The 25,105-nt window shown below is 35.5% G+C and overlaps 1 protein-coding gene across 1 annotated transcript in view; it reads right to left on the bottom strand.

Annotated features, from left to right (window-relative positions):
* The window catches only part of LOC149807887 (otoferlin-like), a 480,268-nt gene that overhangs the window by 165,289 nt on the left and 289,874 nt on the right, over positions 1-25,105 (bottom strand). Inside the window, exons 28-32 of the mRNA XM_089962251.1 lie at positions 24,389-24,516; positions 20,563-20,694; positions 13,440-13,463; positions 3,393-3,540; positions 2,745-2,929 (exon numbers count right to left, since the gene is read on the bottom strand). Of these exons, the coding sequence (XP_089818377.1) occupies positions 2,745-2,929; positions 3,393-3,540; positions 13,440-13,463; positions 20,563-20,694; positions 24,389-24,516 (617 nt within the window). The remainder of the gene's footprint in view (positions 1-2,744; positions 2,930-3,392; positions 3,541-13,439; positions 13,464-20,562; positions 20,695-24,388; positions 24,517-25,105) is intronic.

Below are 25,105 nucleotides of genomic sequence, written 5' to 3'. Positions count from 1 at the left end.
TTTTGTATACCTTGAGGAGGTTTTCCATCAACTCCCTGTAGCTGTCTGCTTTATTGTTTCTGAGAAAATTTGTTGCCACTAACTGGAAGGCTTTCCATGCCATCTTTTCCTTGCCACACAGTACACAGCCAAAATGCATCATCTCAAAGAAGTTCATGAATCTGAGGACCAACAAAGACCTCCTTCTTTTATCTTAGTTTCACTTAACCTTGGAAACCTTTCATGGATGTATTTGAAAGCTGCTTGTTCTCCACCAGACCCAGCCTGATGTGCAAGGGTGGTAACAAAATCTTCCTTGATTCAACAAGTGGTGGATGCTGAACACTTTTCCTCCCAGGCTCCAATGACTGTCAGAGTGGCCAATCTTTCTTGATGTAATGGGAATCCTTGGCATGATTATCCCATTCAGAGAGAAAACAGCAGTACTTTGTGTATCCAGTCTGCAGACCCAGAGAGCAAGAACCTTCAAATCACCACAAAGCTGCCACTGTTGGTCATAGTTGATGCACCTCAAAAGTTGTTTCATGTATTCATAGGTTTCCTTCATATGGACTGCATGACCAACTGGAATGGATAGCAAAACATTGCCATTATGCAGCAAAACAGATTTAAGATTTTTCTTCGATGAATCAATGAAAAATCTTCACTCATCTGGATCATGAAGAATGTTGAGGGCTGCCATCAATGCTGTTGCAGGCTACAAGAACACCTTCCATGAAGAAAAATGGGTCAATATCCTCTTGACAGTCACAGAACATGGAAAGCCTAACATCACCTGCCAGGAGATTCCACTGCTGTAGTCTGGAGATCTGTCTTACTCTCGTAGAGTTCCAAATCCATGACAAGGTCATTCAGTTCACCTTGTGTTATGAGGTGTGCTTCGGAGGAGGAGGAAGGGAGAAAATATGGGTCCTGTGACATTGATAGTTCAGGACTAGAAGTTTCATCCTCTTCCTCTTCCTCGTCTGACTCAAGAATGATTCTGGTGCATCAAGAACTGGCAGTCCTTCTCCAACGGGTACTGGGCGTATAGCTGATGGAATGTTTGGATAATGCACAGTCCACTTTTTCTTCTCTAACACACCTTTCCCAACTGGCGGCACCATGCAGAAGTAACAATTGCTGATATGATCTGTTGGCTCTCTCTAAATCATTGGCACTGCAAAAGGCATAGATTTCCTTTCCCTGTTCAGCCAGTGGTGAATATCTGTTGCACAAGTGTTGCAACATATGTGTGGGGCCCCCTGCTTGTCCTGATCTCCAGTTTTGCAGCCAAAATAAAGGTGATAGGCTTTCTTAACCATAGTGGTTATACGGCACTTTTATGATGCAAACGTCACTTCACTACAAACATAGCAGAAGTTATTTGCATTGTTCACACAAGTATGAGGCATATCTGCTCACTTTGGCTAAACCGAAATGTGTCTCTTTGCAAAATCAAACACTGACAAATAAGACAGCACATTACACTATGATTTCTAGAGCTGATATATGGCAATTTGTTCAGCAGATTGATGTAAACTTAGTTATGATTGCATCTTCTATGATTTCTAGGAATAACATGATGCAATTCATATCATGTATGATGCAATAACAGCTTCAGATTGCATTATTCACTGGTTTGCCTAACAGGCGTGTACTGCCCAAACCCAGTCATAGATTTATTCATAGATCATCAAAGATTTATTTTAGCCATTTCTGGTTTAATTGAGATCCTTCCCTTTAAAAGTCACTTATCCTTCACCATTCCCAAGTCAAGGGTCATATATACTAACCCAGTATAATATCTTTACAACTAGAGCCAATCGAAAATTGTAAGCATCATTTTCATTCTCAGTGACCCAGAATTTGTAAAGTTTGACTATATTTATTTCGGAAGCATTTTGACTATAGACCAGTGTTATGACTGTGAGATGTACATATCCCACACCAATGCATCTGATAATTATTTTTTATCTCAATCATCACATGGACAGAGTGTAAGAAAAAAGCATTTATCAGCATGGATAAAGCCTTAGAAGTCTTACATTTTTTAATAGCTTTATGTCCTTAGAAAGAGCTTATAAAGTTTAGTTTACGAAAAATAATTTGTTGTCAACAAGGATTGCTATTTAATAGCTGAGAGAATTAGTTCCTTCAGTATAACAAGAGAATTATGAATGGCACAGTATAAGCTTGCCTCATGTTTAATAGTCATACATGAAGACAACTGATACTTTTGCACAGAAACCATTTTTCTTCTTGCAGTCAGAGCAACCTTGACCATGGTCCTTTTAATCCCCAAATATGATATATATTCTTCCTTATCCTAAATACATACCATCCACAAAGTCAAGCTGAAGCAGAAACCATTTTCTATTATTATTTGAGTCACTGTGACCTTGACCTTTTAACTCTTGACTCCAAAATCAACAAAGTTCATCTTTATACCATTGCATGCCATTGACAAAGTATCAGCCAGTCTGAAGTATAAAAATAAAGTTATTTTGGGGAAACCATTTTTCTTCTGTCAGTCACAGCGATCTTTGACCTCAAAGCTTGACATTGGTTGGGTTCTTCCTTGTAACAAGTGCAGGCCATCCACAAAGTGTGGTAACTGTTGATGGTGGAGAAGGAAAGTTACTGTGTGGAAATCAAACTGGTTCCAAACAGACAAATGGATCGGAACATAACAGCATAACATGTTCCACTTTATGGCTGGCATATAAAAATCAGTAGAAAAATTGCAGTATGATGGACCTTACCTTTAGTTGTGCAGTGGAACTGAGGAGTTTTTCTTTTTTCCTCTGAGATTTAGGGGACAGTTTAGCAGCAAGCCCTACAGCCCTGGCTGTCGCCTTAAATGTCCTTTTGTCACCCTTTTCCTTCTTCTCCATCTTTTTTAGTTCCTGCTCAAGCTTCTTGGCTTCTTTGGGGTTGTAGTCTGGATCTGCTTTCAAAACATATGTCACATAAGATCATCTGTGTTTATTTCTTTACAGCAGAACACTTTTGTACATCCATTTTAATGACAATTTATTTTAATTTTCTCCATAACATTGCATTTCAAGTTGGGGGTGTCATGCAGTGGGATGGTTAGTCCTAATCAAAGTAAAAACTGCAAGCATGAAATTCTTTTTCTCAAGAAATTCCTTACTAATGACCAAAGTTTGAAGTTCATATGCAAGCCAATACAAGCTCAGTAGGCAGGGATCTTAAATAAACCTTTTTCTTAAAAAAATTATCTATTGAGTTCACCCTCAAATGATGCCATGTGTCATTTGGACACTTTCCATTATCATTGTGGTTTGAGTCAACTGACTTGTATTATATCATTTGTGAAATAGTTTCCTGTGATTCATGGCCACCATTAAAATTTGCTGATGTGCCAAACTAACTGAGCTTAAACTCACCATCAGGGGATATATTCTGACCATTTGGAATGGTCCCATAAGGTGTTGTCCCTGCTTGAGGATGAGGAGAAGCAGATGTGATCTCCATCAACTGGCTGTCAAGGTCAAGGACATTTCCAAGGCTATCTCTCCTTTTCTTCTCATGTTCCTGACACATGATAAAAAAAATCATAAACAAATATATAATGCCTTTGTTTGTACTTATATCAAAATGAATTAATCTACTGATACTTGATATTTGTACATCTTTATTGCTGATTGGTAATTTGCTCTGCAGGTGTAAATTGATGATTTCAAGAGACCATATGATATCAGAGTCCCTTCACAATTCCTTGAATAATACAAATATAGCTTCTCAGGCTGCATTAGCCTTATTTTAAATTATGTGATTCAATACAATGAATGGCGTCTGTGCTGACATTTAAAGAACATTAACATATAAACAAGCTTTTGTAGAAACTAATAATTCATTCTAATAATACCAGTCACGGTTTAATATTGGTGAAAACTTGAAAGAAACAATTTTGGTTTGGTTTTTGGTGTTTTACAGCACAGCAATGCAAGTTGGCCATTTAGTGCTGAGACAAGTGTAGTAAAGGAACAATTACATATATTACCGGTTACTATAATTTCAGTTATAGGACAGTGCCGAGACTCCCTTTATAACACTTCACTCTTTATAACAATGTTTATCAAGATCATTTAAAAGTGACCTGCATTATAAAGGAGGGAGTCTTATATTAAGGTATATTCCAATCTGGTTGTATAACTGCATAAAAATGCACAAACATGGTATTTAATAATGTAAGACCAAATTATAACTCATTAGCTCAGAATTACAGGCTCCAGTGACCTAGGGGTTAGCCCGTCCACCTCGGATGCAGGAGGACATTGGTTCGATCCTCAGCTGAGTCATACCAAAGACTTACAAAAATGGTACTAACAGCTGCCTCACTTGGCGCTCAGCATTAAGAGTTTAGTGTTAGGACTGGTCGGCCTGGTGTCAGAATTATGTGACTGGGTGGGACACCATGCTACATGTCTGCGGCATGATGTCCCAGTGCTAGACATCACAATAAACTGTCACACTGCAGACATCGTAGAGATAGGACTGAAAATTTGTTAAAGCTATGTTAAAAATCCAAATCATGCTCTCAAACACACACACACACACACACACACACACACACACATAGAATTAAAGGCAAGTGAAATAAATGAAATAGCAATAACAAAACAAAATATAAACTGAATGGGATCCATTAAAATGCTCAAATTTTATACAGAGAGGCTATACAGTGAGGGACCAATGTATTAAAAAAAAATCACATAATTTGTCGAACAATTAAAACAATGTGCAGACACAGTTCATTGCAACAAAGAATTTGAAAAAGTGATGTACAAATATCATAAAGTATTTTCTAAAGCAGATCATGTCCTTATTTTCATAATGGCCTCTAGAACTTCCTTGATGCTGTGAAATGAAAAATATTCAGTTCTTTCCAGCAATAATATCTTATGTTCATTTGAAGCACTGTATTACTTATATCCTACTTTTGTACAGTGTAGTTAGTCCTAATATTTGTATGTATATGTACATAAATTTAACTGTGAGATTAGCAAAAACAATTTTCATTGCAATGTTTTTTTTGAAGACAGAAAGATATAGAAGAGGAGGGAGTGATAGCAAGGTTTAGGGGATGGGATCATGGAAGACAGAAAGATATAGAAGAGGAAGGAGTGATAGCAAGATTTAGGGGATGGGATCATGGAAGACAGAAAGATATAGAAGAGGAGGGAGTGATAGCAAGGTTTAGGGGATGGGATCATGGAAGTGAGAAGGTACCTATATGCATGTGTAAATAGTTTCTTAGATTTATTAGGACCTTGATTTAGATAAGTTTTCTTTTAGAAACTAATTGAATCACCAACATAAAAAAAAACAGTATTTTTATTATTTCCATTTTATATATATTTGTGTCCCAGGATAGTAAAATATTTGCTTTTGCCAGAGTCAATATTATTATGATTGGGTTTATTAATCCATTTATTATTTTTGTACAAATTATTCTGAATATTGATTGGCTCAGCAGGTCACATGCACTAAATAGTAATGAAACAGACTGGTTTCTTCACAGTGATTTCAGCTCTATAAAATAGTAATGAAACAGGCTGGTTTCTTCACAATGATTTCAGCTCTATAAAATAGTAATGAAACAGACTGGTTTCTTCACAGTGATTTCAGCTCTATAAAATAGTAATGAAACAGGCTGGTTTCTTCACAATGATTTCAGCTCTATAAAATAGTAATGAAACAGACTGGTTTCTTCACAGTGATTTCAGCTCCATAAAATGCACTGTACCTGCATTAGTAATTTATATATGATGTGTATGAAAGAAATAAAACTATTGATATGTCTAAAACCAACTAGACAAAAAGTCCATGATAGATTAATATTGGCCTCACAATGAAGACATCAAATTATTAAAAAGGACCACAATGAATATTTCATATGAGTCCATAACAATGTACAGATATGGTATGTAATATCTGTGATTGCAGAGTATTAATTTTTTAAAAATAAAATATTCAATTAGTGTGAATTGTGATACTTTGAATTGTGATACTCTGAATTGTGGTGCTTCGAATTGCGGTACTTTGTTCAATGTTGTTGTAAATACACAAAAGTTGTTTAGTCTGAAAATGTTCAAACTACAAAAGTTCTGGCTGTGCATTTAGTTCTATTATGAAAGCATGTGAACTAATTAATGTAGCAATGGCAGATACATATACAGAATAGGAATGTATCATTATGATAATAAGTAATTGAAATCAGAGGTTCATTTGAAAATCATATGTGCAGAGAATGGGCTATAACATGTGTCGAAGAATGAAAGTCATAATAAAGCAAAAAAATGTACTTATAAAACAGCACTAGAGTTTATTACATGTACAGCATAGATCCTCCTATCAGTTGGCCTGCAAACTTCATAGACCCAGATCTGCCATTGCATAATACACCAGGCGATCTGGGTCTATGCAGTTTGTTAGCACTAATCACTAGCAGAAACAACACAGACCCTGATCTGTTGGTGCATCATGTGATGGCATATCGGGTTGACTGGGTAATGTCATTTGCAACTGGATTTGACTTACAAGTGAATATATATGGTTTATAAGAAAATATAATAATTAAATTTGAATTAGAACCTTGTCTTTCATAAATATTAGAAAGAATTGTTATCAGTTTTAGTTTCATGAAATATTTATAATCAAGATCTACAGGAAAACTTGGGTCTTGAGTTAATTCGAGATTGTTTACCAGCCTGGAAATGAACCAAAAGCCAAAGGCAAGAGCAGTAGGTCAAGGAATTAATTAGAACAGCCATGTCAGTCACCTGATTAGAACAGCCTTTCCAGTTACCTGATCGGAACAGCCTTCTAGGTACCTGACTAGAACAGCCTTGCAAGTCACCTGATTAGAACAGCCTTTCTAGTTACCTGATTAGAACAGTCTTCTAGTTACCTGATTAGAAAAGCCTTTATAACTACCTGATTAGAACAGCATTCAAGTTACCTGATTAGAACCCTGATAATCACCTGACCAGAGCAGCCTTTCTAGTTACCTGATTAGAACAGCCTTTATAATTTCCTGATCAGAACAGCCTTTCTAGTTACATGATTAGAACAGCCTTTCAAGTTACCTGATTAGAACAGCCTTCTAGTTACCTTATTAGAACAGACTTCTAGCTACCTGATTAGAAAAGCCATGATAGTCACCTGATTAGAACACATTTATAGTTACCTGATGGAACAGCCTTTCTCCTTTCTGACTACCTAATTGGAACAGTCTCCTTAGTTACCTGATTGGAAGAGCCTTTCTGGTTACCTGATTTGAAGAACCTTCTAGTTACCTGATTAGAACAGCCTTTATAGCTACCTGACTAGAACAGCATTCTAGTTACCTGATTAGAACCCTGATAATCACTTGATCAGAGCAGCCTTTCTAGTTACCTGATTAGAACAGCCTTTCTGATCACCTGGTTAGAACAGCCTTTCTGATTACATGATTGGAGCAGCCTTTCTAGTTACCTGATTAGAACAGCCTTTCTACTAACTGATTAAAACAATCTTCTAGTTACATGATTAGAACAGCCTTGCTAGTCACCTGATAAGACCAGCCTTTCTAGTTACCTGATTAGAACAGCCTTTTTAGTTACCTGATTGCAACAGCCTTCCAGTTACCTGATAAGAACAGCCTTTCTGATTACCTGATTAGAACAACCTTTCCTAGTCACCTGATTAGAACAGCCTTTCTAGTGACCTGATTAGAACAGCCTTTCTAGTCACCTGATTAGAACAGCCTTGGTAGTTAGCTGATTAGAGCAGCCTTTCTATTTATCTGATTAGAACAGCTTTCTAGTGATTAGAACAGCCTTGTTAGTCACCTGATTAGAACAGCCTTTATGATTACTTGATGGAACAGTGTTTCTGACTACCTGATTGGAACAGCATTTTTGGTCACCTGATTGGAGGAGACTTTCTGATCACCTGATTAGAACAGTCTTTCTGATTATATGATTGTAACAGCCTTTCTATTTACCCCGTTAGAACAGCCTTTCTGATTACCTGACTGGAACATCCTTTCTAGTTACCTGATTAGAACAACCTTTCTAGTTAACTTAATGGAAGTGCCTTTCTGATGACCTGATTTGAACAGTCTTTCAGATTACCTGATTGGAACAGCCTTTCTAGTTACCTGATTAGAACAGCCTTTCTGATTACTTGATTGGAACAGCCTTTCTAGTTACCTGATTAGAACAGCTTTTTCAGTTACCAGATAATTACTATTGCAAATACTCAAGGAAGAAATGCTGACCATATTTAATGTAGCTTTCAAATATTGTTCCTAATAATTTTATGGAAAAAACCCCACCCAGAATGACCAGTATGTTTCCTTTTTTTCCTGACTGGAAATGTTCCATGTACTGTTTATGAACAGTCTTCCAAAACAGTAACATAAGTCCTGTACAGGATTCTCTATCAGTTGTGTAAGGTCAATTAGGAATAAAAGAATCATTGCCCTCTTGATACTATAAAAATGTCCATATGTTGGCATAACTATGTTTGTCTGACAGAAAATATCTGATGATCAACCATTAAAAAACTATAACTGGACAGGCTCTCGTGAAGGCCTGATTGTACCTTGTTCTATAAACTGTAGTCACAATATGGTCTTATTCTGAACACATACTGTGGGGCAACCTTTTAAGGCCTGACTGTACCATGTTCTATAAAGTGTAGTCACAATATGGCCTTATACTGTAGTACAATACTTTAATGCCTGATTGTACCATGTTCTGTAAAGTTCTTCTTTACACACTGATCTATTTGTACAGATTTTCCCTTCTCATTTTGGCTGACACAGACTGAATAATTTAAACTGTATCTTTGTATATGTGGTGTACCTTTGTACATGTAGTGTTTCTTTGTGTATGTGTTGTATCTTTCTATTTGTGGTGTATCATTGTATATATGGCATATCTTTATCTGTATGGTGTATCTTTATATATGTGTTGCATCTTTATATATGTGATGCATCTTTCTAAATGAGGTCTTTTTTACATGTGGTGTATATTTGTATATGTCATGTATCTTTGTAGATGTTGTATATCTCTAATATCTTTATATATGTGTTATATCTTTGTAGATGTTGTATACATTTATTATCTTTATATATGTGTTGTATCTTTCTGTGTATGGCGTAAGATTAGTTAATACTGGCATTTTTTTCTATTTTTACTAAAAACCAAATTCTTGATCCTAAGCTTTTGAAAGCACAGCACAGGTTATGACCTTTGCAGGCCTAACAAATGCTCCAACCCTGTTCCTCCAATCCTCCAAAACATTAAAATGGTTGTAATGGCTGTAATGAGCTGTAATGGCTCTAATGAGCTGTATGTTAGATATTTAAAATACTGTATATACTCATTTATTAACAGCAAACAACATAGACCCTGATCTGCCATTGCATAATATCCAACACGTTAGGGTCTATGGTGTTTGTTCTACTGATTACTCCTAACAAAATGTAGAGACCAAGATCTGATAAGCAAGGATATACTGTAAGGAATAAGCAATTCTCAGATAACCCTGCTTCTTATTTTAAAATAATAAGAATTTAAAAAAAATTAGTGAACACATTTCCAGTCTCCCATTCAATCTCAATCTACATTTGTGCATTACTGGTAGCTTTGCAATTTATGATCTGTTGATAGGAGTCCATAAGTCATGGATGCTCTGTCTTTAAGAAGCAATTCAAGGCCATGGTTCAATATTTCCTGCATGCATAAGATGCATTTAAATTATTGCAATCCTCGACATGCAGTAAAAATTTGTAAGGTAACCTGAAGAAAGTGCAGAAGGAAATGAAATAAATAGGCACAAAAACCTCAGCTGTTTTAGCTCTTTCAATGCTAATGTTTACTTTAGGTTTCTAATTTTATGGTCACTATCTTTTCATAAATGAAAATTACAATGTAAAGTCCCTATACATTCCAAGAACAAAAGACCAATTTTTTAAGGAAGTGCAGTCAACCTAGGAATGTAAATTCTTGATTTAAAGTCCAATTAGGTCAACTATGCCTGGGTTTTGAAGGGGACTGTGGGCAATAATGCTATTTGATGCCATAGCACAAAAACAAAATGTGTGAAAATTAAAAACCACTCAAGTCAGATACAGAAATAAAATAAAATACAGTCATTAGGACAGGTGTGAAACAAAGAATAACTAAGACAGGGGTTTGAATAGAAATACTGTAGTGATAAGATTTGGCATTGAGATAATAAAACAAAAGGTGGGCGGTTTAAGAGCCAGAAATGAGTACAAACCCAGCAGCTTACTATATAGACCAAAGGTCTCAAAGTAGATCAAGAGACTGACCACCTCTTATACTGCGTAGTACAAGTTTTGCCACCACTAAATCGTTGAGAAAGCTCCCTGTCCATGGCTGAGTGGAGCAACAAAAGGAGATCAGGGTAGGAGGTCACAATGGAATGTCTCTCAAACTGTGGATAATTTTTAAGTGTCATCTGAGCCTGAAGACTTGGGATACAAATTTGGTGATAAAAGGCGTGGACACAAATCCTGGGATAGAAGATCTCTTCCTCTTCCATCATCTAGGATGACAGCTGGGGATAAGGCAGAGAACTGGATAAGAGGAGGAGTCACCTCAGCCTGTTCCATGTCAAACTCATGAGAGTCCATGAGGACTGACAGGATGTCTTCATCCTGTTCTTGCTTCTTGGAGGCAAGAATTTGGTGTCCAGTATTCCTCTGTTGTGGGGGGAGCCTTGGGGGTATGGGAACTTTGAGGGTGCTGCTCCTCCCTCATGTGGCAGGAGGGGGAAACTCACTCTCATTTGTCACTGTGCTGTGGGCTAGAAGAGATTGTTGCTCCTCTTTCACAAGAGGTACAACTCACTCTCCACTCATCTGTATCCTCCCTTGTGAGGGGTTCCACGAGTCTTATAATCTCCATGGAGACTCATCACATATATTCTGGAACATAGGAATGCTTCTATGAAGAGATAAGAAAGCTTATCTGAGACCTGAAGGATTCAGGTGGAGAAACCTAAAATTCTGATGATGAAGAAGTCACCAATTGCTTTCTCCCTTTACATTCCATCTAGTTTTGGGATGGTCTAAAACCTCATTCAACCAGAGACAACAAAAAGGACAACTGTCTGTTCTTGTACAATTGGTACATGCCAGGCAGATGAGGTACATGTACAATTGGTACATACCAGGCAGATGGGGTACATGTACAATTGGTACATGCCAGGCAGATGAGGTACATGTACAATTGGTACATGCCAGCCAGATGGGGTACGTGTACAATTGGTACATGCTAGGCAGATGGGGTGTGTCGCAAAAGGGATTTCCTGTGCTCAAAGTTTGTTTCTTAGACATTGGTTTAAAGGACAATCTCTGAAAAAAGGAACAATAATCTTGTATAACAAATATAATGTATGAGAATTTGCATGGTACTAAACTGAATGCAAATAAAAACAGCAATACCATGTCTGTTCAGTCACAATGGCAACAGTGATGTCTAATTCTGAGTGGTGGAGATAAAGAGTAGCAAATAACCTGCAAGAATAAAAAGGAATACCAACCTTTAATGACTATACCAGAAAATAAGGTTGTGCATACAACTCAACACATAACTGAAAATGAAAGCTGGTGTGAAACCCTCTTCTGTTAGTTAAATTCTGCATAAACTATATAGAACTGCATGCCAATTTCGGAGATTGATATGTGTATAAAATTTAAAAAAAGGAAGCCATAAACATGTCAGCCAAGGATAAGAAGACTGAATAGCTAACCAAAGTTCAGAAAATGATCTTAAATTAATCAAGTTATAACAAAAAAGTTACCTAATGTCCTGTGGGGGATGGGTTAACCCAGCAGGGAATGCTATAAATAAATGTCAACCTAAAAAAATAAAAACTCTCTTAACAGTTAACTCCAAATTGGAGACCTGGAGGGTGACTTAGACAACCTCCAACAAACTGCAGTCCTTTGTGAACATATGCCTCTGCTACCTCCTCAAAATCCAAGTCATAGAGGACCTGCAATATCAAGCTGTGGGAAACCACTGGCCAGATACCTATCCATCAAGAAATCTCCAAAAGGAAATGGGTGTGGATAGGAAAACAATGAGAAAACCACCAATCAACATTACTAGGCAGGCCCAAGAATGGAACCCCCAAAAGAAAGGTAGGTACACCAAAGAAGATGTGGCACAGGTTGGTTGAGGAAGATATCATGGCTGCCAGAACAACATGAGCTGAACAGAAGAAGACAATCCAGAGCCAGGTCTGTTGGTGAGGCATAGTCAATGCACTATGTTCCCATGGGGGGGGGGGGGGGGGGCAGAGAGGCATAAAAAGAAGTTATAACACATAAACAGAGGAACATGCAGTAAATACGAAATGCTTTTTTAAAAATGCCCAATTCACACTTTAAGATGCAAAGCAAAAGCAATTTCATCTGGAAAATGGATCAGGACAAAACAGCATATGCCAGTATTGGAGAGTTGGCTACCAGAAACTTCTGGAAAGTCACCCTATGGGAGTACAAAATTTTATCATATGGAATTTCCATACCAGAAAGAGTAAGCTATGCAACAGCAACAGGTAACATATTACATGTACTGATATTAAAACTGAATTTTAAGACTATCATATGTGTGGTATACTTAAATATCTATAAAATGTATTAAGTATGGTCTTCAGTTAGAGGTTTCAAGCCTGTTTGAAAAAAATTTTGTAGCTTACAGTCAGCTTTCTGAATAATGGGCTCATGCCTAGGGCATAAACGGCCCAAAACTCAGGATTAAAATAATATAAATTCTGTAATGTAGTTACAGTTACTGATTAAAGTAAAAATTAAGTTTGAGCATGAACTCCTGTGCTTAAAACTGTTGACATGCTTTCCCTTCAGGTGTTTTTTGGTTAAAAAGAAAAATACAAGTTCTAAAATAAATATAATACGATAAGGTTTAAGAGAGAAAATAAAGAGTTTGATCCGAAAATATTGCCAGTAAATGACTGGACATCAAAATAAGATTGCCCTAAAGTAGAAAACTGCCTTATGGAAATTGCAAGCTATGAAAATCCCTTGTTCCTTTTTTTATAAATTAAAAATAGACTTTTAATCAAGAACAAAAGCCTAACTGTATTCATCACTCTGTGCTTACAAAAATGCACATGACTGACAGATGAGCTTACCTATATCAAGTAAGCACTGAAAGAGCTAAATTAGGCATAAATATAATGAGCAATAAATATGAAATAAAAAGAAAATTGGAAAACAAGAAATTGATGTAACTACAAGCATTATTATTTGCATGATGCATAACTTTCACAAATTTTAGAAGAAAATTTTAACATGAAAAAAAAGTATTTGGAGAAAATAGTTTGGAAAGATGATGGTAAAATTCAATAGAAACTCCATCACTATATTTGTAGTGGTAGTTTACCTGTTCATGGGATGTATCTGGTTCCTGTGTAATAAAGTAGAATCATGTTTATAATGTTATAGATCCTACAATGAATAGATAATCCTTAATCCTTACACTCATTACCATATCCTGATTCAAGTCGTTTACTCCTGTTGTTTTGTGACATGGGTTTGTCTTGCAAATACATGTCATGGTATTGCATATGTTGCTTATGTTGTATCAGTATTACATATGTTGCTTATGTTGTATCAGTACTGCATATGTTGCTTATGTTGTATCAGTATTACATATGTTGCTTATGTTGTACCAGCATTGCATATGTTGCTTATGTTGTATCAGCATTGCATATGTTGCTTACACAGTATCTGTTTCATAAAACACCTCTTATGTAGATGATTTGTAAACAAAATTCATACTTTGTTGATTGACCAAGTAATAATAATGACAATTAATGTCCATAGTTTGATCGCTTCAAATATTTTCTGGACAACTTTGAACCCAATGACTTTGCTTTCCTTCCTCATATGATGCCAATATTTGAATACCAAAGAACTGACTCCTCGTCTGTGGGTGTTATACGTCAATGTACAAAAGGGAAATTCCAATGTGCTGCTGACAAATCCAATCTTAAGCTAGGTGTGAATCATTATGTAACTTCACTTGGTATTTCAGAGGAACACAAGTGGGTCATCTATGTAATTTTCACCATATCACAAAATTTTATCTTTTTCTTACTACTACATTTTTTGGGTCAAATTCTCATGAAAATGTTATCATAAATTTAAAAATTTCAATGTCAATCATGAGGATTCTTCAAAAGACATGTGCTAAGACTTACTGGCGTCATGGCATTAGAAGAAAGTTTGCATTTCCCCTATGGTGATGTGAGTTGAAGAAAGGTTTGCATTTCCCCTATGGTGATGTGAGTTGAAGAAAGGTTTGCATTTCCCCTATGGTGATGTGAGTTGAAGTAAGGTTTGCATTTCCCCTATGGTGATGTGAGTTGAAGTAAGGTTTGCATTTCCCCTATGGTGATGTGAGATTTTGAGTTTTGTGATTTATTTAGTATAATTAAATTCAGTAGAGCCTTGCAGTACTTATAGGTTACTGCATTTGTATGGGAAAATATGAATTAGTATTTTCGGATGGATATTGCACTCCCACACGTTGTTCAGTATCCATCCAAGAAAATGAATTCATATTTTCCCATACAAATGCAGTAATCTTGTTATTATATGTGCATCTTCTTATTCTGCTTAAGGCTTAATTATAAAAAAATGCACTACAAGAAACAAAGTAATTGAATTTATGCTTAATTCCAAAATAAATACAAAATTGTAGATTCATCAATACACAGTACATGTAACAATATTAATGCACACATAGCACAGCTTTGTGACCTTTGAACTTAGTTGCATGTTCTACATCATCTTCAAAAAGAATTGTCTTTGTAGTCTAATTAAAATTGAAATTTTGAGTCATATTGTGAATGAACATGCATGGATCCAACTGAATTCTACTTTTCTGATTATGAGGGACTGGATTATTGTGTCAATTCATGACAGTAAGAAAAATGGATTTCAGCTGGAAATGTAGGCTACTTGAAATTACTGAACAGTTTCAGAGTGAATCAGGTTTTTCAGAACATGTCGGACAGATTTTGATGAAATTAAAGATGAATAACTGTACAAGCAGGGAAGGGAAGGGGAGGTGTGGAGGACTGCTGGAGAAAATAAAAAAAAGGCACATATATGTTTTATCAGACAAATTCAGTTCAGTCCCAATGGAGCCTAGCAAAGCTATGTTGAAAGAACTTAAGTAAGGAAGGACAAGCAATCAGGAACTAAAACTCATGAAAATGACATTGTGAAATACTTTAAATCAATCTCACGTAATGTACAATTAGTCTAAAGTCACATTCCAAACTTGGTTGAGATCCAACCTGTTTTGGTGAAGTTATCTTGCTCAATTCTAAGTCAAGAAGATGTGTAATTAGGGAACCACAACCTCAGAAATGAAACTAAACCCATAAATGGCACACATATGATTCTGAGACAATGTTTCTACCAAAATGCATCTCAGTATGATCAGTGGCTTTTGACTGGCTCACTAGAATCAACATCAAGTGTGAAGAGATGATGTTAACTTTCAAATGTCATAACTCTATCCAAAATAGAGTTTATGAGACAAAATTAAAGGCAAATCAAATTCTTGAGACAATGTACACATGAAATTACATCAGATATGGTGGATGGTTCCTGAACTATCTTGGTTACAAGGAGCTGCTGTAGTGATGACTTATATATTGATGGAATAAGGGCAATAACTCAGAATGTACCTTAAAAATGAAACTCTTTAAATGGCACATCTACATGTGATAGGCAAGTCACCTAACAAACGGCATCCAATCCTGTGTAAAGGTTATGGAGTTTATGCAGGTTACAAGCAGCATTGCATAGGAGATTATAAAGATAATTATCAAGGGCCATAACTCTGTCCAAAGTGGATGTGATAAGATAAAACTGCACAAACAAAACATTTATGTCTATAAGACAATGTACATACCAAACTGATTCAGAATATGTTGCATGGTTCTAAGCTATACTGAACAGAAGGTGCTGAAGTGGTCACTTAAGGATGTTTAGCAGTCATATTGCCCTCCAGTGATGCAAAAAAGGAAATATTACCATTCTAAAACGAATCAAGAGTCTCTTGCAGTGTTTTATCTACAAATGGCTTGATGTAAGTCATTTGACTCATCAAGGCAAAAAACAGTGAGTCAAAATCCAAAACCAATGAGTCTTATTCTAGCCGATGATCAGTTTTCAGTAGTTTTTAAAATTTAATTATATATAACAAAAATATTAGTTATATAATGTGACTAAAGCCAATAAGGCATCTGAACATTATATATTTGTTAAAAATCTTGTTGAAGGTTTCATGTCATCAGACATAATTTGAGCATATATGACAAGTTGTTTATTGTTGGCTATGTCAGTGCTTTCATCTGCCATTTTGTCACAAATGATGAATTCTGCATGTCACATATGAGACTATCCTCAACAACGTTTGATAGGTGTTCCAGTAACTCTGAACAGGTAGTAGCCGAGTCATACTAATTGGCAGAATTCTTCAAAATGACAATGGCATCAATTTCTTCAACCACTAAGTCGTGTCTTAAATTAAGAAGAGATTTGTAATTTAAAACAAGGGATGTCTTCTACACTCAGCCAATGTACGAACTTAAGTTGCACTTTCACTGCTATGTCTTGCTTGGAAGAATGTTATTGTAAACCTGCATTCAAATCTGCCTGGTGTTGTGGACCTTCAATCAGCAGTTTTTTGTTCTGGCAACCCAGCATGCCTTGCCAGTGTACTGTTTTGAAAGTTATTGTTTTATGCACATTTGGTCATGGTGTTTTTTTTAGCCTCTGTACATATATGGCAAAATATAAAGGCATCTTAACTGTCACAGTCTAAAGTTCACTCGACTCAACTTCTATTTGAAAATGTAGCCAGCTGTGTTTCAACCAATGCTGCACAAACTATGTTTTGTCTTACTAGTAACTGTTACCTCATCACTGTTACCTCATCAATGGATGATGAAGGCTCCACTGGTTCGATAACAATACTATTATCATCGGTCGGTCATAAATGCGGTCCAAAAGATAATTTCATCTGTTTCAGATCTATTTTAACTTTTTTGCCTTGGAAGCCATTTTCAATCAAATGCTGACAGCATATTGGAACATCTCAAGGCATAAAATATGAGCGAATGGAAATTGTTGCTTCACTGCATGAAAAAGGTGTGCATAAAATGATAGTTTCTCATGAGAATCACTTTAAAATCATGTGTTTAATTTCTGCCTCTTTCTTGGGTATGGTGATTATATGGTTCTAACATCCTGTTACTACAAATGATGTGATAGTTACAGGTCACATAAGGTCAGCTCCAGGCTCCACACTCAGTTTTAACCCGATGTGTTATGATAACATTAGTGTAAGAAACTGATGTGCACAAGTTTTCCGTTTGGGAGAGTTGTAATCTAGTCATTAAGCAGTTAGACCAAACCTTAATTTTGTTTTAATCAGCAAAACGTAATATTGGGGTTCCTCAATTTAGCTACCTTCGACAATTTTTAGACTTAACCTTTGCTTTTTGTTAAGGAGTATAACATAACATTGGGGTGCATCAATTTGTGTACGGCAACCATTTTTGTGCGTCAAATCATGAAAGTCTGCATATTTTTACGCACTACGCATGGGTAGATAAAACACTGTCCTTGAGAGACTATTGCTCTTCTGGCTGAAAATAATTTCTAGGAATCCATGGTAAGACCATTTCTAAGAATCCATGGTAAGACCATTTCTTCTTTTTAACTGCTGAGTGTTCAAGCCATCTCTTATATTCTTGAGTAATATAAAGATTCTCAAGATGCAAGATATTTGATGCAAGATCAGCACCATTTTCATTTAGGACCAACATGTAGGAATGCCTGCCCAGTGCTTAATAGTTCTTCATACAGAAATGCCTGCCCAGTGTTTAATAGTTCTCTATATAGAAATGCCTGCCCAATGCTTAATAGTTCTCTATATAGGAACTCCTGCCCAGTGCTTAATAGATCTCTATGTTGGAATGCCTGCCCAGTGCTTAATAGATCTCTATGTTGTAATGCCTGCCCAGTGCTTAATAGATCTCTATGTTGGAATGCCTGCCCAGTGCTTAATAGTTCTCCATATAGAAATGCCTGCCCAGTGCTTAATAGTTCTCTGTATAGAAATGCCTGCCCAATGCTTAATAGTTCTCTATATAGGAATGCCTGCCCAGTGCTTAATAGTTCTCTATGTAGGAATGCCTGCCCAGTGCTTAAAAAATTTCACTATATAGAAATGCCTGCCCAGTGCTATATAGTTCTCTATGTAGGAATGCCTGTCTAGTGCTTAATAGTTCTCTCTATAGAAATGCCTGCCCAGTGCTTAACAGTTATCTATATAGAAATACCTGCCCAGTGCTTAATATTTCTCTATGCAGGAATGCCTGCCCAGTGCTTAATAGTTCTCTATGTAGGAATGCCTGCCCAGTGCTTAATAGTTCTGTATGTAGTAATTCCTGCCCAGTGCTTAGTAGTTTTCTATGTAGTTATTAGACTTACCATGACCATGACCTATGACCTTTATATCCCAAGATCTAAATGGTTTCTTTATTACTGTAAGAGCAGGCCATCCACATAATTTGGTGGTGGAACTTACTCAACAAAAGTTACTGAAAAAAAAAATATTTTTCTTCTGAGTGGCAATGATGCTGACATTGGACCTTTTCTTCTCAAAATCAACAGTTCTCATTAATACCTTAAACTGAATCTCTCTACAAAGGTCTGTGATGTAGAACAAATATTTTTGTGCTGAAATCATGTTTCTTCTTTCCGTCACAGTGACTTTGACCTTTGACCAACAAACTGATGATTCTTTTGTACCCCAAGTACATGTCATCTACAAAAAGTCTGTTAATGATAGATGGTGGAGAGCTCACATTACTGAGCAGGAACAAAATAAAGAACAAATGGATGGATGGATGGACACCATTACATAATACACTCCACCTTAAAGAATACATCCTGCAGCATCATCTGGTTTAAGTGCATTACTATTATTATTGAACTAATGCAGTTTTATTTGTATTTATTTCAATAAAATGAATATCTCTTGGTTACTTAGCTGATAACAAATCTGAAAGAAATGAAACATTGGGAAATGCAAGTTGCCTGGTGTTAGGTTAACTTGGGGAAATGCAAGTTTCCTGCCGACACAAACTAAGAAGAGGAAAACATCACAGCATGGTTTATCCTTGTATGGTGGGCAGATGATATTGTACGAAATATGCACTGAAATTGTTACACATTATTAATCAAATTACTGATCAACTTCTAAATTAAACCTGGAGAAAGTAGACTTACTTTCTACATGTTTTATATATTTAATATATGTGTTGTATTTTATGTTCATCATTGTACTTGTCCTATTTATGTCAACCTGTAAGCTAGCATCATACTGCTTTATGTATGCATCATACTGCTTTATGTATGCATCAAACTGCTTTATGTATGCATCATTCTGCTTTTTGTATGCATCACACTGCTTTATGTATGCACATACTGTTTTATGTATGCATCATACTACTTTATGTATGCATCATACTACTTTATGTATGCACATACTGCTTTACGTATGCATCATACTGCTTTATGTATGCATCATAGTGTTTTATGTATGCACATACTGTTTTATGTATGCATCACACTGCTTTATGTATGCACATACTGTTTTATGTATGCACATACTGCTTTACGTATGCATCATACTGTTTTATGTATGCATCATAGTGTTTTATGTATGCACATACTGTTTTATGTATGCATCATACTGCTTTATGTATGCATCATACTGCTTTATGTATGCATCATAGTGTTTATGTATGCACATACTGTTTTATGTATGCACACACTGCTTTATGTATGCATCATACTGCTTTATGTATGCATCATACTGCTTTATGTATGCATCATAGTGTTTATGTATGCACATACTGTTTTATGTATGCACATACTGCTTTATGTATGCATCATACTGCTTTATGTATGCATCATACTGCTTTATGTATGCATCATACTGCATTATGTATGCATCATATTGCTTTATGTATGCATCATACTGCTTTATGTATGCATCATACTACTTTATGTATGCACATACTGTTTTATGTATGCATCATAGTGTTTTATTTATGCATCATACTGCTTTATGTATGCATCATACTGCTTTATGTATGCATCATACTGCATTATGTATGCATCATATTGCTTTATGTATGCATCATACTGCTTTATCATATGCATCTTACTGTTGTATGCATCATACTGCTTTATGTATGCATCTTACTGTTGTATGCATAATACTGTTTTATGTATGCATCATATTGGAATTGCCATGTTTTATGTGATTTCACAACAAAGGTAAATCTACTGTAAGCAAATCACAAAGACTAATTAAAATCAATAAACCAAAATAGAAGCCTAACAAAAACAAAAATCAACCTGACATCAATTTTTGCATAAAATCATTGCCTGATATTTTAGATGCCTACCCGTATAAGTGTCACCATGGAAACAAAATATTTACTCCACCAGTCCATGCTTTCAAGGTCAAGTTCTTCATCATCAATGGTGGATTTCCTTCTTCTTCTGTTTTCTGCCGTCTTCTGGTCTTTGGCACTGGTCTAAAGAGAAAAAGGACAATGTGATTTATCACAAAGTCTTATTAAAACAGAAATTAGCAAAGGGTGGCCTGAAATAACGAATCAAATCATACTCAAAACTGCAACTTTATTTTGATAATGAAACAAGTTTCATTTCATGGTTCAACTCCTGTGTGTGTAAGATTTTATCGTTTATCACTCTGAAATTTGATGCTCACTTGGATTTCTAATATTAACTAACTACCTGTGCAGTAAGTATGTTTTCTTATTTTATACATTATTATGCTCTTATGTATACTTATTACTATCAAATACATAAAGTTTACATAAATTTTCATACTTTACATAGTGTGGCAGTCATGTTGGCTTAACCATAATTTGTCTGACTTTTCTGTGTGGAGATAAAGTCAATTTATTAAAATTTCTAAGAATATACTAAATAAAAACAAATAGTCTGCTGAATTTAGTGCCAGTATTTTATCATGCTGTCATAGTTTTGAATTAAGTTTGTCAGATACATAATGCAAACAGGATGATGCATTGCCATAATGACAGAAGTAGTACAGGTACTGAGTGACGTCATTTTCATGGCTTTAAAATATGTAACACAGCCAATTTATATAAAGTTTTGACAAAAATCGGCACACCATATAGCAAATTCATAACTTTTCAAACACCAGATACACAATTTTAATAGAAACAATCAGCAGCTTACAAGGTATTAACTTCTGGAGTGCTACTTTGTCAATTTTTTAAATATTTTTAGATTTCAATTTTTGGATAGCTCCTGGCATAATATCTTGGATTCATGGGGAAAAACATAAATTTGTAAACATTTGTAATTAATCAAGAGATCTTCCTCTATCACATGTCAAATTGAAATGTTTAAATTATTTTTTTGTATTTCTTTCATCTAGTTGAAATATTCCATCCATCAAATGGCTGAGCCTTACTCAAAGAAACGCAAGCTTGAAGACACTGACTGAGGTGGTGGCAAGTTTCAGGCTGATTGGATTAAAGTCTTCCCTGACATTGTAGATGTATCCAAGTTAGGAACTTCCAATGCTTTTTGCAAAATATGCAGTAAAGACATTAAAGTGGTGGTACCAGGCATATATGATCTGGAGGAACACTTCAGGACAAAACTGCATGAAAGAAATTTTGAAATGAAGGGAGCATCCATGAAAGCTTCTTTGCTTAGTCAAAGCAGGAAGATGATAGTGTTATAAGTAAATTCAACAAACTAGACTGTCCACCATAGTCTACCAATTAAACAAACTAGACTGTCCATCACTGTCTGCTAATTAAACAAACTAGACTGTCCATCACTGTCTACTAATTAAACAAACTAGACTGTCCATCATAGTCTACTAATTAAACAAACTAGACTGTCCATCACTGTCTACTAATTAAACAAACTAGACTGTCCATCACTGTCTACTAATTAAACAAACTAGACTGTCCATCATAGTCTACTAATTAAACAAACTAGACTGTCCACCATAGTCTACTAATTAAACAAACTAGACTGTCCATCATAGTCTACTAATTAAACAAACTAGACTGTCCATCATAGTTTACTAATTAAACAAACTAGACTGTCCATCACTGTCTACTAATTAAACAAACTAGACTGTCCATCACTGTCTACTAATTAAACAAACTAGACTGTCCATCACTGTCTACTAATTAAACAAACTAGACTGTCCATCATAGTCTACTAATTAAACAAACTAGACTGTCCATCATAGTCTACTAATTAAACAAACTAGACTGTCCATCATAGTCTACTAATTAAACAAACTAGACTGTCCACCATAGTCTACTAATTAAACAAGTTAGACTGTCCAGCATAGTATACTAATTAAATAAACTAGACTGTCCATCATAGTCTACTAATTAAACAAACTAGACTGTCCATCATAGTCTACTAATTAAATAAACTAGACTATCTATCACTGTCTAAATAAAATAGACTATAATTGTCTACCAATTTAAATGCAGTGCATTCTGTTTGGCAGATAAATAATGGCAAAATTGATGCCATTTCTACATTTGTGTTGAAATTGAGAATTTTAATTAAAGTGCCTGAGTGGATCCCATTATATCATAAATTTCAATACATATCAAAATAAAATTTCAAATCATTTCCAAACAAGTTATTGCAAATAAACAGGCTTGACAAATGTACTGGATTATCAGTGATTTCCACAGCTGCCTTACAGGACTGAAGTAAAGAAGTCTGCCTGAAAGAACCCTCAAGCGAATGAATTCACAAGTAGTACATAATTTCACTGCACTGGACTAGTTAAACAGGTCACTTGCCATACATACAAAACAAGAAGTGCTTTCAAAATTAAATGTGTTTAAATATAATTGTAAATGGTTTTAGGTAAATAATTTAGAAATAACAGATTCACAAAAAATTACAGATCTTCTTATGAAGTATAATCACTGTTTTATTTTGTAAAATTTAAATTTATATTGCTATTCTCAATTACATGTTTCTTGTCTCAGCTAATTATTACATCTGACCAGATTAGAGAAAAAAATTGAGGTTTCTCATTGATTTCACAATCTGATACTTAATCTTTAAACATTTTTTCCTAAACAGCTGAAAAACATCTCTAATTCTTTCTTTTCTTTTTTTCATTTTTGATTTATTCAAAAAATATTGGTGAAGAAAGTTGTATTTGTCATATATCAACGTTGATAGCAAATCTCCTGCACTGAAAACCTAAATTTTTTGCACTGGAAACCTGGAAACCAAAATCATCAGAAATCTTATGGTGGAAACTACATGTTGATATGACTTTCCATTTTGATGGTGAAATGGAAACACATTTTAAGATGAAGCAAATAATTATTTGCTGAGATGATCAATCATTCAGGAGAAATAGTAATAAAAAATTGTTCAAGATGGACACTGTGACAGGCATAATGAATGTCTGAAAGATGGACACTGTGACAGGCATAATGAATGTCTGAAAGATGGACACTGTGACAGGCATAATGAATGTCTGAAAGATGGACACTGTGACAAGCATAATGAATGTCTGAAAGGTAGCTGGTGATTATGATGAACAAACAATGAGACATCACTGTTTAGTAAAATCTCCATGCAGATACAACAATCAATTCAGTAGTGATCACAATATTTTCAAGATGGCCACTTTTATGACAATATTGGACATCAGATTGACATCATTATCATTTTGGACCAACTATACGTCATAATAATCTTCTAGTGAAAACCCAATGGCAAGAGAAAACCCGATGGCAAGTGAAAACCCGATGGCAATATTATTTTTCATTCAGAAGGATTAATAACAACAAGATTTTCAGGATGGTCAGAATGTAGTGGTCATCAGAGAGGCACCATTTTCAATAAGAACCAACATGACATAAGAAGTCTTCTGGTTAAAATCACATGTCCATTAAGTGAAGTAGTGATTTGAAGATTTTTAAGATAGCCATAGTGGCTATTTTGGACTTTAAAATCAGCCCCAATTTCTTTCAGGACCAAGTAGACATCATACAAAGTCTTTTCGTGAAAGCCCCATTTTGACCAAGCAGACCATGGGATGAAAGTGTTTGTAAAGTTTCATGGCTTTGCCCTTCCATAGTGAACAAAAGTTTCTTCGATTGCACCATTATTGGCAGAGTCATCTTGGTCATGGATTCATTTCCATGTTATCTTTTAGAATGAACTCACTGTGTCAATGATTATTGTAGTCTGCCTGTTAATCAGCGGGTGGTTTTCATCTATTGTGATGGCCACATCTTTTGCTCTGAAAGACACAGGGCCTGTTCCAACTTCTCTTGGTATATCAGGGTTCTTTCCTGAAAGAAGAAGACAAAGAGCTATCAAACACGGTGTTTTCTATAAATACCCTAAAAATAAAGCTCTCTCCAAGTAACATGAATATGGTCAAGGATACAATTAAACTACCTTAATTTTCCCTTATTATTGCTATGTACTTTTTTACACATCATTTTTGCTCTTGTTTCACGAAAACCAATTATAATGTGATTTTATGTCAATAAACATCATGATCTTATTGTTTTTATTGGAGCTCCCATTTTGCTTTTAAAATACCTCTGTAAAAGCTAACCTTACTTGAAATGTGGTACACTTGTAGGTTCCAGAGCCAGTGGTAGCATGAGGATGGGGGTTGGGGGCATGGGATGGGGCAATTGCCCTCAGGTGCAAGATGTAGAGGGCACTGTCAGGAACATTTATTTTTTCTTCTGCAGTTGAAAAGTTTCATTGTATCTCACCTTCGCCTTAGCGTAACAGGGCAATTCTTAACAAAATTTATATTTAAGGGTGGGAGGGGAATGGGGGAGGTTGGCAATGGACATAAAACTGTTCCCTGTAGCTAAACATGGGTATCACAAAAGAACATTGCCCACATGTGCCTTGGTAGTG

This window comes from Sinohyriopsis cumingii, chromosome 1, assembly GCF_028554795.1.
Source record: "Sinohyriopsis cumingii isolate HCF-2022 chromosome 1, ASM2855479v2, whole genome shotgun sequence".
NCBI classification, from domain to species: Eukaryota; Metazoa; Mollusca; class Bivalvia; order Unionida; family Unionidae; genus Sinohyriopsis; species Sinohyriopsis cumingii.
This window is presented reverse-complemented; position numbering and strand designations above follow the sequence as displayed.